We start from the raw sequence: 18,293 nt of genomic DNA on the forward strand, positions 1-18,293 counted from the left end.
CTTGAGTGGATAATTCTTATTTCTAGTTGAGAAAGATGGATTGGAACTGCCAAGGTACATGCTTGAATGGCAAGAGTTAGTGCTCACTTGTTTTTCTGAACTCTATCACACCAGCTTTTGTTTTCCTGAGTTGGGTGTGAATGTGGGGTATGGAAGGGGTGTGTGTGGTGGGAGAAGTTTGAGCACATCTAGAGAGTAGCACAGAGGGAAAGAACAGAAGGCTAGAGAGATGTGCCAGCTGTGGCAGGAAGAAAAATATTAAAGAAAGGGTTAGGCTATTTTATGTGTACTTATGGTTTGGTTCTCTTCTTCCACCTTCTCACAAACCTTCAGGAAAAATCCATATATTTCCACTGACATTTTAGGGCCTAGAAGACAGTAGAGGTGAGAGCAAAGGGGGCACAAGTTAAGGAGAACTTGTTACACTCATGTAATTCTGAGGACCCCAAATCCTGGAAAATGTATCTCATGGGACTCAGCTGGGGAGGAATAATATTGCCCTGCCCCAACCTTCTAGCCACACAGTCCAAACTTTCACCAACAAAAGTTTGACAAGATTCAAGAGCTTTCCGATAGACTATCTGACTAGAGTCTTTCCTCTCACAAATGATTCCCCATTATGGCCCCTTCCCTGGTTATTCTAGCTAGATCTGGGCATGCTGTGATCCTGGGAAATTGCTGAGCAGGAGATGAGGAAAGGACAGTGTCACAGCCAAGGCTAAAAAAGGGATGCCCACAATCCTACACATGGCCATGAAAGTATACTATTGCTGTGCAGGGTCTCATCCAGAAACAGCAACCTATCAATGGAAAGGTCCAAGTACTGAAAAGTGAGGGCAGTGTCACTCCTGTCCCCTCTTGCTTTCTCCTACATCACCTTGTCCCCTGGCCACATCACCCTTTACTTGAGGATTCATTACCCTTCTCTCTTCACTATTTCCAGGCCCTGTTCAGCCTGTGTGTGTGTGTCTGTGTGTGTGTGTGTGTGTGTGTGTGTGTGTCTGTGTGTTTATCCAGTTTCTTCACTTTGGATCTAGCCTGTATCATTTGAGAAATGGCCGATCTGTAGAACTGTATGAGCAGTGATTAGAGTCTGGGCTTTGGCATTCTTCCTTAGAGAACTGAGAGAGAGGATCTGTGCTAAGTAGGTCTGGGTCTCTACGTCTCACATTAGAGGCTCAGAAAGTTAGGAAAAAAGAATTATCTATTATGTTCCAGAATATTTGGCAGAAAGGACTACTGATCTCAAGCTTAAAAGTGAAGGGACAGACTCATAGATGTTAACTGACTTGTCCAAAGTATAACAGCTAAATTTTGGGGGGCAGAATCTGAATCCAGGTGTTTCTAGCCTCCAATTATTCGATGCAACCTCTCAAGGAAGCTTTATATAAGAGAGAATCTTCCACATAGGCTCGTATCAACAGGAGTGGGCATTTCCTGTTGATAGCAGAGGATTCTCACACCGTGGCTGTGATTCTGTGGATAAACAGGCATGAACACATCACTTCTTCTCTGGGCCCCAGTCTTAGCATCTGTAAAATGAGAGCATCTCGCTGCAAAATGGCCATTTAGTGTTCCTGCTAAGTCCCTGAAGGAGTGAGAATCCATTATGGAGAGAGGAGAGAAAAATGCTGGATGAAAGGCCCTCACTCAGGCTTAGCTCTTATGAAAAGAAGGCATATTTACAAAAGACCAGAGCCCAAGCCTCTTGCCCGTTGCTGCTGGGACAATGGCTTTAGTCCATTGCTCCCACCAAGAAGAACAAAACTACTGGTGACACTGGCCCCTCATCCCATGCTTCATTATTCTGGAGTCCAGCTTTCAGCACCCACTCCAAGGGGGTTGTTTTAATGGGATCGTTAGAGAGTGTTTACTCGATTAAAACTGTGGCTGTCTTCAGCAAAGCAACTCTGCAAACAGCTTTATGGGCTTCCGGGTTTATTTTGTCTCAGTGACTCGGCTCAGTTTGCAAATCAAATCAAAGCTGATTTTTCTAACTGCCACTCGGGCGCACCCAGCGGGAGTCTGCAGAGCCAGCTGTGTTCCCTTGACGGCTGGTGCTGGAGACAAACAGGAGTGCTGCTGCCTGCTGGCAGCCAGAGTGGTTCCACCCAGTGCGAAGAAGCAGACATGCCCCTTCCTGACCCTAACCAAGGCAGGGGGAGCAGGTCAGAGGAAGCAAATTTCACTTTCTGGAAGGAGAAATGAGAGACAGAATCTATTTGGCCTCAAGGACTGATGCACAGAGATAATAAGGAGCGAGTCTGGACTCATAACATAGAAGCTTCCTCAAAATGAAGCATCCAAAGTGTGAAGCAACTCTGTGGTGGGTAGAGAGATCCCTATCACAGCAGGAACAGAGGCAGAGGCTGGCTGGCTTTCTTGTTAATGGGGATTGCAGATCCCACAGAGGACGTTTTACCTCTGTCATTTTTACTCCTACGTTTTAAGAGAACAATCCTGACATGTAACTTGCATTTGAATAAAATGAAGCCATGGAAGAATAATGACCTGCATGTAACTTGCATTTGAATAAAATGAAGCCATGGAAGAATAATGACCTGTTAGTTATCCATCCATCCATCCATCCATCCGTCCAGCCTTTCATCTATCCATCCTTTTGTTCAGCCAATATATTTTATTGATTACCAATATATGCTAAGATCTGGGAACAATACAACAGTGCTCAAAATAAGCACAGTCTTTGCACTTACGTCACTTAGAGTCTAGCAGAGAGATAGACATTAAACATGTAAGCAGACTATATATATATATACACATACATTTATATATATATGTATATATATATGCAAGTTGTGATGAGTGCTATGAATGCTATGAAGGAAAACTACAGGGTTTAGTGAAAGTTGAAAATTGGAGATATACATTAAAATAGAGGTCAGGATGGACTTCTAAGGACAAAAGGTTTAAGATGACATCTTTAAGATACTGATCTGTTAAGACATTTATGTGTTAAGGAGACACATAGTAGCCAAAGCATTTCAGAAAGGGGGCAAGAGGAGCGAAGGCCCCAAGCTTGGAAGGAGTTTGATGTGCCTGAAGAACTGGAAGAAGACCAATGTGTCAGACAGTAATAAGAGAATAAAAGGATGGAAGCTTAGAGGAGGCTAGAGGGTAGGAAGGGGTCAAATCATGCAAGGAAGACTGGTGGGATAGGGCTTGTGGGTAAGAGAAAGAAGCAAAATGAACAGATGACTGCAGAAAGGGAAGCAGGGAAAGAATTAGAAAGACAGGACATCAATGGGGAAGAGTATTTGGATGGAACTGGGTATCAGTTTCTCAAAGGGGGACTGACCTGTTCTAGAATTGAACAACTAGGTCAGAAACAGTTTTCCCGTGTCCTGCTCTGTCTCGGCCAGAGGGCATGAACTGAGATACTTGGGTATCTCCTTCAGCAGCTGCAGTCTAGGGTATCTTTGACCAGATGGGATAATGCACCTCCCATGGGATGGGTTGTTTTATCTCCTAGTTGAGCATTAGCACCTCTGAAGTCTAAGTCCCTACCACAAGCTTCCACAAGCTACATTTTCTCAAGGATCATCTTGAACATCTCTGGCTGAAATCTTAACCTGCTGGCTATGTTGAGCCCATCTCTCATCTTCCAAAGGTAGGATAAACACTGTTAATGGTTCTAAATGCTTCCCCTGCTCACTTGCCCTTTCTAACATTTCCTGGTTTAATCCTAAGAACAAAACCTGGTTTTTAAATTGCTATTTTTTCCTCTGTGGCTTTCTACTGTCTTCCTTTCAGAGTCTTGAATAATAGCTTTAAATCCAAACCATCACTTAATGCCTGTTTACCCATTGGCTACAGTTTTCTCTCTATGGCTCTGATCAGATCTGCTCCCAGGTCTAGAGTATATCAAGCAAAGTGCTCAAAATACCCTTTTAGTTCTTATATTCAAGGCAATTCCCTTGCTTTTTGCTATCCTAATCAAATGTCCTTACTGGATTACGTGGTAGTATCCTCATAAGAAGGGGAATTTTGGACACATTCATACACACAAGGAGAATGTCATGTGATGGTAAGGCAGTGATCAGGGTGGTGCTTCCACAAGCCGAGAAATGATGAAGACTGCCAGCAAACCACCAGAAGCTAAGAGACACACATAGAACAGATTTTCCTCACAGCACTCAGAAGGAACAAAGTCGGCAGACACCTTGATTTCAGACTTCAGACTTCCAGAACTGTGAGACAATACATTTGCGTTATTTAATCCAACCCATTTGTAGGACTTCGTTACAGCAGCCACAGGAAATTAATACAGGTCCATTACTTTGCAACCCTCCAACCTGGGCAGTACCAAATTAAATCCTGAGTTACTAGAAGCAATATTACAAAAAGAAAAGGGTTGGAGACACATGCTGGAGCCAGGTGCGTATCTAATAGTCTCGGGTAAGGGGCACTAGGCTTGGGGTCAAGTTAAAATGATCCTGAATGAGTGCTTAGGACTGTTCCAACTGGCAACCGTCTGGTCCTGTGGGATTCACGTAGCTGGTCACAGACACTGGCTGGACTCTCCAGGATCAGGGACATGACAGCAGCAAGTTGCTTTATCACCAGAGTACTGGCCTCGAGCCTGACATGTGAGCTTCGGGGTCAGGATGCCTTCCATCAGACCCATGAAGCAGGTGCCATGATGACAGAGAGAGGGAAAAGCCCTGGGAGAGACTGAAGACCCATCTCTGGGACTTTGTATGCTTCCAAAATCTGTGAGACTCTCAGTATCTTCCTCTGTTAAAAAGAATACTGTTTTTAGCAAGCCTGACTAAGGGAGTTTGATCCAGTTGGTCAGGAAGGGATAGGATAAACAGAATATTGATTCCTGGCTTTAGGTTCTTGATACAAACTCTTCACAGGCAATGGATGGATTTATAATAGTTAGGGTTTGCTTTTAATAAACCCTAGATACTCTAAGCATAATACCCGGCACCAACTAGACACTCATCAAACACGGATCTGCTTCCCTTTGTCCTACTTCTTATCTGATGTGGTGAGAGGGGATAGCTAAACAGTGTCTGACTGGCATTCTGCACTATCTAGTTCTCTGCCCCATTCATAAGTGCTACTGGAGTCCTATTTCTTTGAGTTCAAGTGTTGGATCTCACTGAATTGGAAAACCAGGATGTGGATGCTCAGATTCCCCAATACCCTCATCTGTAAGAGCCCTGCCTGGGCTTGGATAGCTGGGCATTCGCACTCATTCATGCATTCCTATCCTTTCACACACCCTCACTTTACCTGCATACACACTCCACTCACTTAAGGAAAGATGGTAACCTAAAGCTCAGACAAGAGGGGAAGCCCTTATGCTAAGGAGAGGTAGAGAACTCTTCTGTCTGGTTCTTTAAATGTCGCTGCAATTCTCTTGCACATCAGGAATGCAACTGTAGAGAAGCTCAGCATGGTGGGCTTCTATTCCTTTGAGGTCTGCAGTCCTGAAGTTTTCAGGAGAGTACAGTTTTAGACATTCTCTCACTGTCCCCATATGTTCCTATTGCCCGTCAGGTCTCATGTTTCCAATTCTCAGTTTAGAAAATAGGACCCAGCAAGTCACCCTTTTATGGAGATTATACCCCAGAGGGCGTTCCTAGAATCCCACCTACCCCAGGGAGTGCAGATCCATTGCATCCACCTCTCCTGGTCTAGAATTCAAAAGCCATTGGGGAGCCATAGAGCATATCATAGTGAAGGAGGTTTCTCTGTGAGTTTCCTTCTCTCTCCAGCTGCCTGTTTAAGCAGGCTGCAGACACCCAGCTGTCCTGATTGCTGTCTAGAGCCCTAGTGCTACCCAATGGATGGTGTTCTTCCTTCTACATTATCTGTTTTCTTCAGTGGAAAAGTCTGCCAAGACCTGTGATTTGTGTCACTCTTGTTTGCAGGCCATCAATTCTCCTTGCCTCTCAGAGAGTATTTTATCTCCTTCCATCCAGTAGCCTGAGTTCCTGAGAGGGAACAAGTTAGGGACACGCCACCCTCTGTGACTTATGTGAAATCAGGGTGACTTCTCATCACTGCGAGCCCTAGTGCTTCTGTTTTCTCCTTTCTCCTGCATCTTCTCTTTTGTGCCTACATATTGGGCTGATTTTTTTCAAAGTTATAAAAATCATGCGTGATAGGTCTTGTTCACATTTTGTCAAATAGCTGTAGATTTTTTTCTCTCTTTTTCTCCCCACTCTGTCCTCATGTATGTTTTCCTCGGTGTGGTTCTGTGCATTGTGCATGTGTGTACATATTTACACATCTACACACACATACTTGGGTCATTGCTTTTATCTGTACTTTACATCTGTGATTATTTGCCTATTTATATTGACAAATTTTATCTCCTTAGAAGCAGTCTATGAAACTACATATGCATCAGGAAATTCAGGCAACAGAACAGAATTGCCCAATTTTGTTGTGTGTGTATGGGGAGGGTTTGCTGTTAAAAATATCAACTCTGTAACAAAAAAACAAATCTGATTTCTAACCATTCAACCCTGTAATAGGTTAAATGATAGCAAACCATTCATTGATTTTGTTTTTTAGAAAGAGTAATAAACAGAAACATGTACCAATTGAAAGAGCCAGACAATTCAATTATAATTAGGAAAACCAAAGTGATGAGCCTGAACAATGCTGCCTTAGTTTGGGGGTAAGTGATGAAAATGCCAACTACATAATAATGCAGCGTTTGTCTTCCATTATTAAAGGCATCAGTACTCATCACCTCATTTTTGAAAGCCATGTACCAACTGAATGAAATACAAAACTCAGTAGATGGGTCTAACAGACATGCTTAAAGAAATACTCACATAAAAACAAAGACCCAAATATAAGAAAAACATATCAAAAGAATATTTGAGTAAATTTATAACCATCGCTCTACCAATCAATGTACCACTCCTTCCTTTTATACATGCATCTACCCATCCATCCTTTCAGTAAATATGTTTTAAACTTTTACGTGTTTTATGCACTGTGCTACTAATATACACCCTAGAATGTATGGTCTGGATGCAAATGACTCCAGTGAAAATAACAATTCTTTCTCGTTTTGAGTTATTGTTGCCCAAACTTTCTCTGTGTGGCCAGAAAGGGAGAAATACTTAAATGGTTGAAGAACAGCTGAAGACAGACAAGCACATGCCAACATACCTTTTGTAGCCAGACGGACACAGTTGATTTTGGTCTCCTGTGAACAACAAAAATGAGGTGCCAATTAATTAGCTGTGAGTTACATAAAGTTGTTATAGAAAGACAAATAAACATATATATCTGCATATATATGCATCCATATGTATTTTTAATTATAATTTTAAATTTACCCTTTCCATTTTTTTTGCCATTGGATCACCTTTTAATTCCATTTTTGAATTTTTTTCTCAGGCTAGGTACATATGTTATTCAGTTCACTTCCTGGCTTCTACCATTTCATACACCTCTTCCCCTGACAGAACCACTTTATAAACATATCAGGTAATTCCTAGCACTCATCATCTTTCACAATAACACTCAGTAGGTACTTGTGGTATGCAGTGGGCTTTGTTCAGTTACATGAGTGAACAGATGGAACAGGGGCATCCTTGGGAAACTTTGTTACTAGCAATAATGCATCTACATGCATAGACTGAAGAGACACTTGGCAATAGTCCAGTCGACATGAAATGTGTAAAACTTAAACTGCAAAGTTCATGTTCAAAAGTTACTTTTCCCCTGAGCTCTTTTGTGAGCCTTGAGTCTTCATACATAATGCGTGTGGTAATAGAATCTTTGCTGGGTGAACTATCTACTTGTTGTTAGCTGTTTCCAAAGTAAAAAGGATCATAAATATGTGATGTTGCTGGGCACGCAGTGGAGTTAATGAAGGGTGGGCTTATGAAGAGAATTATCTCTGCTCACTTTACTGGGATTCATCTCCCAGGAGGTCCTGGAGCCAGCTGAAAATTCCAGTTGACTAAATTGTACCCCCAACAATAGCCTGAATTCAGTGTAGCAATGAAAGTAACATGCAAAGAATGCAAGTATGTGAGTTGCTGAACCAAAAATCTCTCAATAATCCAATGCTTGTCTTTCTGTTGCACGTTCACAAAGAACCACTACATCTTGAAGGCACTGATGGCAATCAGGATAATAAAGGTTAGGAGGCCATAATAAAACCTGTAGACTTCAGTGGCTAAAAATAGCAAAGGTTTATTTTCCATTCAAACTACATGTCCAATGTAGGTGTGTGGCTGGGTCAAAGGGGTGGGAGTGGAGGTGATTGGGAGACACTCTGACCACTGTAACCCCTTAGAGATCATAGCTGGTATGTCCATTTTAACCCAAGGGGAGAGTGTGCTAAAGAGTAAATTAAATGCTTTGAATCAGAAGTGACATTTTCACTTCTAAGTGTGTTTTATTGGCTAGAACCAGTCACATGGCCATGCCTAATTTGAGATGGGGAAATGGAATCCTCCAATGTATCCCAAAATTGAGAAGACATGATAATGTCTATAGCAGATTCTATTCCATCTAGATACACCTCTGAATGCTGGAAATAATCAATTCTATTAAGTCCAAGTATGACTACCCATAATTAATTTCATAGTTATTCCCAATAGTCTTGCTTCTATTCCTCAGAATGCAGAGAAAGTCTGCTTTTGCTTGTGTAAAAAGGTCTAGATACTGAAAGATGGTTCTTGGGCTTATAAACGTTCCTCTTTATCAATTCCTCATATTATAGAAGTTCAAGTCTTTCAAGCTATCCTAGCTACTCATTCTAGGAACTCCATTTTGTCCTCTGAATGTGCGGTAACTAGAACACAAAACAGCAGTCTACATGTGCTCTTATTGATATATGATTACCTAGATTATCACTATTGTCCTTACTTACATTGGGCTTCTGTTAACATTGCCAACATCTTAGTGTTTATCCATCTCCCCTAAGCAAAAATAAAAATCTAGGTTGTAAACCTGCTTCTACATGTACAGGTGGGGCTATATTTTGGGAACCCAAGTAGAGAGTCATATTTACCACTATGATTTCCATCTTCTTCAACTGATCTAAGTACTACAGCCCGTCATCATTTTCTCCACAAGCTGAAAAATTTTAGAAATCAAATTTTTCTTTAATTTCATCCCCATCAGTAATGTAAGTAACAATCTGGACAATGCCAACAGTAGAATCTTACGGCTAGTACTAGATTCCTTCTTCCAGGTTGATATTCATCTGTTAATCCAAATCTGAACTAATTACTAATATCCTAAATTGCTTATGCATTGAGCTCGAGAATGGCATCAAATTCCTTTTAGACGGTGATACTCTGTCTATTGCGTTTCTCCAATCAGTGCAAAAACTGTCTTAAAGAAAGAAGGTTGAGCTGACATGACTTGTTCTTTGGAATAAGTGTTTTCTTCTTTGTAAATGCTGAAAGTGTCTCGCTTTAAAACAAACGATTATTTCATTTTATAAAGTAATAATTCAGAAATGTTAAAAATACATGACAAGTCATGGTTCAAATATATGAATCACTCATACAAAATCTTCATATAAAATTTGGAGCAGGTTATATTTCAATAGCAAGTTCTTTTTAAAAGAACATACCCAGAAGATGAAAAGAAAGACAAATGGCTGAGAAAAAAAGTAACAGTAAAGTATACTACTCTAAATGTGATGTACAAAAAGCTTAAGTTACAAGTTAAATCTTCCATATGACAATTAAAGGGACCAAACTCATTTCTGTTTTCATGTTTGGATAAAGCTTTTCAGCTTCTGTTGGCTTCCATTCCAAAACCACCATACCCCGTGCTTTGATTTAAGGAGCTTGAGATGGTTAAATGAAGTATGAAACCCAGGGCACTGAAGAAGGCATGCAAATGATTGTGCAGTGTCACAATGACTGTCATTGAAATTGTGTGGACTGAGAGGGGTGCCATCACACAATAAATGATTAGTATGATCTCCAACTTCATGGTAATACAGAAAAAAAAGATTTTGAAATTAATATATTAGGAAACTTGCCAATTCTGTGCATGATTGTTGAATACAGCAGAGGACAAAGGTTTGATGAGGCTAATACTGCTGAGAGTAGTTTATAAATATGGATCTTCACTTTAAAGAGATTCAGTCTTGTCTGTCTAGACATCTAAGAATCTTTTCTCAGGGAATAACCTCAAATATATTCAAAGATGCTGGTTTCGGTGTTCTTTATAAAAGTGAAAATCATGAGCAATGAATCTGTCTAACAACACAGGCATGGAAAAAAAAAAGCTGTGGTCTCTCTTATCTCTTATTCAACACAGTACTGGAAGTCCTAGCCAGAGCAATTAGGCAAGAGAAAATATTAAAGGGCATCCAAATGGAAAGGCAGAAAGTCAGATTGTCCTGTTTGCACATGACATGAGTTTATACACAGAAAAACCTAAAAACTTTACCAAAAAAAAAACCATCCTATAACTGCCAAGCAAAATCAGTAAATTTGCAGAATACCAAATCAACATATAAAAATTAGTAATGTTTCTATATATGAACAATAAACTACCTAAAAAAGAAGATAAGACCATCTCATTTACAGTAGCCACCAAATATAATAAAATACCTAGGAATCAATTTAATCAATTTAACAATTTAATCAAAGACCTCTACAAGAAAAAAACACAAATACCAATGAAAGAAATTGGAAAGCATACAAGTAGAAAGATATCCCAGGCTCATGGATTGGAATAATGAATACTGGTAAAATAATCATGCTATCCAAAGCAGTCTATAGATTCAATGCAATCTCTATCAAAATACCAATGGAATTCATTATAGAAATAGAAGTCCTAAAATTTGTATAAAAACCCAAAAGACCCCAAATAGCCAAAACAGTCCCGAGCAAAAAGAACAATGCTAGAGGCTTTACACTAACAGACTTTAAAATATACTGTAACACTGTAGTAACAAAAACAGCATAGTATGGCCATAAAAGCAGACATATAAATCAATGAAATAATATTTTTTAAAACCCCCAAATTAATGCACATACCTACAGTCAACTGATTTTTGAGAAAGTCACCAGGAATACTCACTGGGGAAAGGACAATGACTTCAATAAGTGGTGCTGGGAAAATGGAATATCCATATTCAGAAGAATGAAACTAGACCCCCATCTCTTACCCTATACAAAAATCAACTCAAAATGAATCAGAGACCTAAATGTAAGACTTGAAACTATAAAACGACTAGAAGAAAACTTAGGGGAAATGGTCTGAAACCAAACATATGACCCTGATCTAGGAAAAGATTTTATGAATAAAATCTTGAAAGCACAGGCAACAAAAGAAAAAAATAAACAAGTGGGATTATATAAAACTAAAAAGTTATGTCAAAAGGGAAACAATAAACAGAATAAAAAGGCAACCTATAGAATGAAAGGAAAATATCTGCAAATTGTTCATCACACAAGGAATTAATAGTCAGAACATACAAGGAACTCAATGCAACAGCTAACAGAAATCCAACTTAAAAATGGGCAAAGGATCTGAAAAGACATTTCTTAAAAGGAGATATACAAATGGCCAATAAATATATTTTAAAATGCTTACTGTCACTAATCATCAGGGACATGCCAATTAAAACTACAGTGAGGTATCATCTCACCCTTGTTAGGATAGCTATTATAAAAAAAATAATAGTAACAAATGCTGGTGAGGATGTCGAGACAAGGGAACTCTTATACATTGTTGTTTGGAATGTAAAGTAGTTCAGCCACTATGGAGAACAGTATAGAGGTTCCTCAAAAAAAACCTGCAAATAGAACTAATATGATCCAGCAATCTGACTTCTGGGCATTTATCCAAATGAAGAGAAATCAGTGTATTGAAGAGACATCTGCACCATGTGTATCGCAGCACTATTCATAATAGCCATGATAGGGAATCAAACTAGGTATCCAAAACCAGATGAATAAAGAAAATGTGGTATATATGTAACATGGAGTAATATTCAGCCATAAAAAGAATAAAAGCCAGTCATTTGTGGCAACATAAATGGAACTGGAGGACATTACATTAAGGAAAACAAGCTGTGAACAGAACGTTAAATAGTTTATGCTCTCACTCATATGTGACAACTAAAATAAGTTGACCTCATGGGAGTAAAAGGCAAGACAGCAGATACTAGAGGTTAGAAAAGGAAGGGAGAGATAGGGAAAGATTTGTTAAATGAAACAAGATTATAGCTAGGTAGAAGGAATAAGTTCTAGTGTTCCATAGCCCGTAGGATGACTATAGTTAACAAAAATGTATCATTTCAAATAGCTAGACAGAGGATGCTGAATGTTCTCAACACAAAGAAATGGTAAATATTCAAGATGATGAATATGCTAATTACCTTGATCTGATCTCTATTCATTATATGCTTCAAAACATCACTATGTACTCCATAAATATTTAGAATTAGTATGTGTTAAACACATAAAAGGAAAAAAAGTCACAAAAAGAAACCTCTGGGCTGGGTGTGGTGGCTCATGCCTGTAATCGTAGCACTTTGGGAGGCTGAGGCGGGTGGATCACAAGGTCAAGAGGTTGAGACCATCCTGGCCAACATGGTGAAACCTCATCGCTACTAAAAATACAAAAATTAGCTGGGCATGATGGCAGGCACCTGTACTCTCAGCTATTCTGGAGGCTGAGGCAGGAAAATCACTTGAACCCAGAAGGTGGATGTTGCAGTGAGCCAAGACAATGCCACTGCACTCTAGTCTAGGGAAAGGAAAGGAAAAAGGAAAGGAGAAGGGAGAAGAGGGGAGGGGAGGGAAGGAGAAAGGAAAGGAAAGGAAAGGAAGAAAAGAAAAAAAGAAAGACAAAGAAAAAGAGAGAGAAAGGAAAGAAAGAAAGAAAGAGAGAAAGAAAGAAAAGAAAGTAAGCTGTGGTCTATCTACATAGTAGAATCTTATGGAACTGTTAACAAAAATGATTGTGAGGGCCATGTAATAACATGAAATGGTACACATAAGAGAATATTAAATAAATAAAGCAAAGTCCATTTTCTGTTACAACTAACATGCAAATTTAAGCATTAAAAAATACATCCTGAAGGAAATAGATTAAATCTTAATAACTCTAGCACAATTAATTTAAATTATAATGTATATGCAGATGAGTATACTAAACTTAAATATAGTTCGACAAATTTTTCACCAAGTAAACACATACCTATGACCAGCACCCAAATCAAAACAATCAACATTGCCAGCACCTCAGAAGTTTCCCTTATGCTTCTTCTGGTTACTTCCTCCCTGGAAAAGTGAACATGAATCTACTTCCTGTGGGAATGTTCTCTTAAAATGTGGTCACATTAAAGGGAGTTCTGCGGTGGTTTGTTCTTTTTTGTTTTTTAAGATTCAGAGGGTTCATGTGCAGGTTTGTTACCTGAATATATTATGGAACGCTGAGGTTTTGGCTTCTATTGAACCCACTGCCCAAAGAATGAATAAATGAACATAGTACCCAATAGGCAGTTGTTCAACCATTGCCTCTCTCCCTCCTTCCCTACTTTTGTAGTCTCCAATGTCTACTGTTACCATCTTTATGTCCATGTGTACCCAATGTTTAGCTCTTACTTACAAGAGAGTACATGTGGCATTTGAATTTCTCTTTCTGCACTCATTAGCCTAGGCTGCATAGTATTCCATGGTGTGTACGAACCATGTTTTCTTTATCCAGTGAAACATGGATGGGCACCTAGGTTGATTCCATGTCTTTGCTATTGTGAACAGTGCTGTGATAAATATACTAGTGTGTGTCTCCTTTTGGTAGAATGGTTACTTTTCTTTTGGGTATATACCCAGTAAAGAGATTTCTGGGTCAAATGGTGATACTGCTTTTAGTCCTTTAATAAGTCTCTAAATTGCTTTCCACAGGGACAGAAGTAAAGCCACACACAAACGATCAACTGATCTTCAACAAAGATGAAAAAAAGAAACAATAGAGAAAGGACACCCTATTCAAAAAAGGATGCTGGGAAAAGCAGGTACCCGTATGCAGAAGAATGAAACTGGATCACTACCTCATACCACATAAAAAATAATTCAAAATGGATTAAAGACTTAAATATAAGACCTCAAACTGTAAAAATCCTAGAAGAAAACCTATGAAATACTCTTCTGGGCAATGACCCATGCAAATAATTTATGACTGAGACCTCAGAAGCAAATGCAACACAAATAAAAATTGACTATTGGAACCTAATCAAACTCAAGAGCTTCTGCTCAACAAAACAAAAACAAAACTATTAACAGAGTAAACAACTTACAGAATAGGGGAAAATATTTGGAAACTATGCATCTGACAGAGGACCAATATCCAGAATCTTTTTTTTTTTTAATTTTTTATTGCATTTTAGGTTTTGGGGTACATGAGCAGAGCATGCAAGACAGTTGCATAGGTATACACATGGCAGTGTGTTTTGCTTCCTTTCTCCCCTTCACCCACATTTGGCATTTCTCCCCAGGTTATCCCTCCCCACCTCCCCCTCCCACTGGCTCTCCCCTTTCCCCCCAATAGACCCCAGTGTTTAGTACTCCCCTCCCTGTGTCCATGTGTTCTCATTTTTCATCACCCGCCTATGAGTGAGAATATGCAGCGTTTCATTTTCTGTTCTTGTGTCAGTTTGCTGAGGATGATGTTCTCCAGATTCATCCATGTCCCTACAAACGACACGAACTCATCATTTCTGATTGCTGCATAATATTCCATGGTGTATATGTGCCACATTTTCCCAATCCAGTCTATTATCAATGGGCATTTGGGTTGATTCCAGGTCTTTGCTATTGTAAACAGTGCTGCAATGAACATTCGTGTACATGTGTCCTTATAGTACAACGATTTATAGTCTTTTGGATATATACCCAGTAATGGGATTGCTGGGTCAAATGGAATTTCTATTTCTAAGGCCTCGAGGAATCGTCACACTGTCTTCCACAATGGTTGAACTAATTTACACTCCCACCAACAGTGTAAAAGTGTTCCTTTTTCTCCACATCCTCTCCAGCATCTGTTGTCTCCAGATTTTTTAATGATCGCCATTCTAACTGGCGTGAGATGGTATCTCAATGTGGTTTTGATTTGCATCTCTCTGATGACCAGTGACGATGAGCATATTTTCATATGATTTTTGGCCTCATATATGTCTTCTTTCATAAAGTGTCTGTTCATATCCTTTGCCCATTTTTGAATGGGCTTGTTTGTTTTTTTCCTGTAAATCTGTTTGAGTTCTTTGTAAATTCTCAATATCCAGAATCTTTAAGAAACTTGAACAAATCAGCAAGAAGAAAACAATCCCAGTAAAGAGTGGGCAAAGGACATAAACATTTCTCAGGAGACATATAAGTGGCCAAGAAACACATGAAAGAATGATCAACATTGTTAATCTCCAGAGAAATGCAAATCAAAACAACAAGGTTCCATCTCACACAGTCAGAATGGCTATTACTAAAAAGTCAAAAAATAACAGATGTTGGCAAGGTTGTAGAGAAAAGGGGATGAACTGTTGATGAGATTGTAAATTAGTGCAAAGGTTTATTCTGCCTTCTCTTGCACATTGTGTGATTTGTGAGAAGTTTTTAACTTTCCTTAGAATAATCTTTCCTTCCACAGTTTTGTGAAGGAAAATGAGCCATTTCCTAAAATCACCCCTTCAGCCCCACCACACGTTTCAAAGTCCATTTTCTATGATCTAGACTGTATATACAATTATGCTTCTGTCTTCCTGACTGACAAACATGATGCGACACATTTGTTTTCTCCTAAGTTCCTGACAACTTTAATTCCATAACCAATTTGTCTCTGTTGGTCAGAATTAGGTACAGAATAAGAAAGTCCTGAGTCACTCTCTTGACCTTCTGAGTGACTGGATTGTCAGCAAGCAAATCAGGTCTATTCTGGACAGGAGAGGCCTGGCCAGTGTGCCTATGTCCAAACTTCCCAGTCATTTCAACAAAAGGAAATGAGCACTTTCTTTGTTCTCAGATTATAGAAGGCTCTGGGAAATGGAAAAAATTGGCTTATTTTCGATTTGCTCTTTACTATACCCTAATTCAAGTTTATAATATATTCTGGGACAGTGCAACATTATTTCATTTCCTTATCATTTTAACCTCACTCACATTCCACTTCCCACTCCAGACTACAATCTGCACACAGGCATAAATCACCCTGGGGTAGAACGTCATGTCCTATTGTTGCACTCTGTTGAGAAATGCTTCTACCCAAGGCTCTGCCAGTATAGCAATATTGGGCAACTCTCTGTCCCTTTCCACGGCTCAATTTCCCCATCAATCAAATGACAGACAATGGGGTAGAAATGACCACTTTAGTGGAGTAGGCAGGCCACTCTACTAAGATTGCTTCCAGAGCTCAATGCTAAGTCTGGTTTTAGCTACTGGCAGTACCCCTCCACTTTCAGACTCTGTCTTCTTGATACTACTTCATGATATCTCACTTCATGCAAATAATTTTATTTATTCATTTTGGTAGGCTATTATCCACCTTATTATTCAAAACGCCTCACACCTGGTATCTACTTATAACCTCCGTTTTTACACTAGGTCAAGTCTGACTCATCTAACCATCTATCCATCCATCCACCCTTCGATTATTTACTGAAATTTTAGAAGGCCTCTTCAATTGAGGAACTCACAGTGGAACTGTCCAGGGCATCAAATGTCTCATAGTTGCTGTTTATCTTCCAGAAAGACTTGGGTTAGGCTGCTAACCTGATCAAGAAGCCCTAGGTACACGGCTAATAAATACAATTCTTACTGTACTGCCCCATTAGACTCTTTATTTTTAATAGGATGTAGATTTGGCTGGGCGTGGTGGCTCATGCCTGTAATCCCAGCACTTCGGGAGGTGGAGGCAGGCAGATCATGAGATCAGGAGACATTGAGACCCTCCTAGCCAACATAGTGAAACCCTGTCTCTACTAAAAATATGCAAATTAGCTGGTTGTGGTGGCATGTGCCTGTAATCCCAGCTACTCAGGAGACTGAGGCAGGAGAATTGCTTGAACCAGGGAGTCAGAGGTTGCAGTGAGCCAAAATTATGCCACTGCACTCCAGCATGGTGACAGAGTGAGACATCGTCTCAAAAAAAAAAAAAATCTATCTATCTATCTAGCTATCTATCTATCTACCTACCTACCTACCTACCTACCTACCTACCTACCTACCTATCTAGCTAATGTAGATTTAACCCTAATTCCATAGTTTTAAAGTTACCCTACCTTGTGTCTTTGTTTTCTCTAAGACTCAGCTTCCCAGTTGATATGATGGAATTTAGATTTGACCTCAGTGTCTTTCCATAGTTTCCCCAGTTACTTTGACTCAGGCCTTAGTTGTCCTCTAAAAATAGGCTGAGATCCTGATAGTCTACCTGATTTTTGTTCACGTATTCATTCAGTCAACTGATCAACAGATATTTATTGAATGATCACTATGTGCCAGGCACTAGGCTAGGTACTGGAGCCACAAACATGATGAAAGTAGACATGGTCCCTGTCCTCACAGATCATGCAGACCTGGGGGGAGACAAACATTAGATGACTATTCTCACAAAAAAGTGTCTAATTAAAACTTGCAATAAACACTGGGAGGAGTGTAATAAAAACACATAGGTATGTATTTCCTTGTCGAAAAATTTGTCAACCTGTATTTAAGTTTGGTACACTAAACTAAATGAGGTTGTGTTTAGGTTTAGTACAGTAAAGTAAATGAGAAGTGCCAGGTGCTGCACACGTGTAAGGGAGATGGCATAAGGTGTGAGTGGGAAGGGAGATAGTCTGCTGCTTTTAGAAAGACAATTTAGTCCTGAGTTCTAATTTGATTGCACTGTGGTCTCAGAAACTGTTTGTCATGATTTCTGCTCTTCTGCATTTGCTGAAGAGTGATTTACTGCCAGTTAGGTTGTCAGTTTTAGAGTAAGTGTGATGTAGTGCTGAGAAGAATGTACATTCTGTGGATTTCACTCAAAACTACATGGAAACTGAACAACTTGCTTCTGAATGACAACTGGATAAACAATGAAGAACAATGTTCTTCAAAAACAATGAGAACGAAGACACAATGTACCAGAATTTCTGGAACACATTTAAAGCAGTGTCTAGAGGAAAATTTATAGCAATAAATGTCCACATGAGAAGTGAGAAAAGTTCTAAAATCGACACCTTATCATCAAAATGGAAAGAGCTAGAGAAGCAAGATCCAAAAAACTCAAAAAGCTAGGAGAAGACAAGAAATAACTAAGATCAGAGCAGAACTGAAGGAGAT

The 18,293-nt window shown here is 39.4% G+C and overlaps 1 protein-coding gene across 21 annotated transcripts in view; it reads right to left on the reverse strand.

The window, feature by feature from the left end:
• PTPRT (protein tyrosine phosphatase receptor type T) overlaps positions 1-18,293 on the reverse strand; it is a 1,160,468-nt gene that overhangs the window by 204,582 nt on the left and 937,593 nt on the right. For all 21 annotated transcript variants that reach the window (XM_078371705.1, XM_008995950.5, XM_035302876.3 and 18 more), the window contains exon 13: positions 7,162-7,198. In XM_078371705.1, the coding sequence (XP_078227831.1) occupies positions 7,162-7,198 (37 nt within the window). The remainder of the gene's footprint in view (positions 1-7,161; positions 7,199-18,293) is intronic.

This window comes from Callithrix jacchus, chromosome 5 (assembly GCF_049354715.1).
Source record: "Callithrix jacchus isolate 240 chromosome 5, calJac240_pri, whole genome shotgun sequence".
NCBI lineage: Eukaryota > Metazoa > Chordata > Mammalia > Primates > Cebidae > Callithrix > Callithrix jacchus.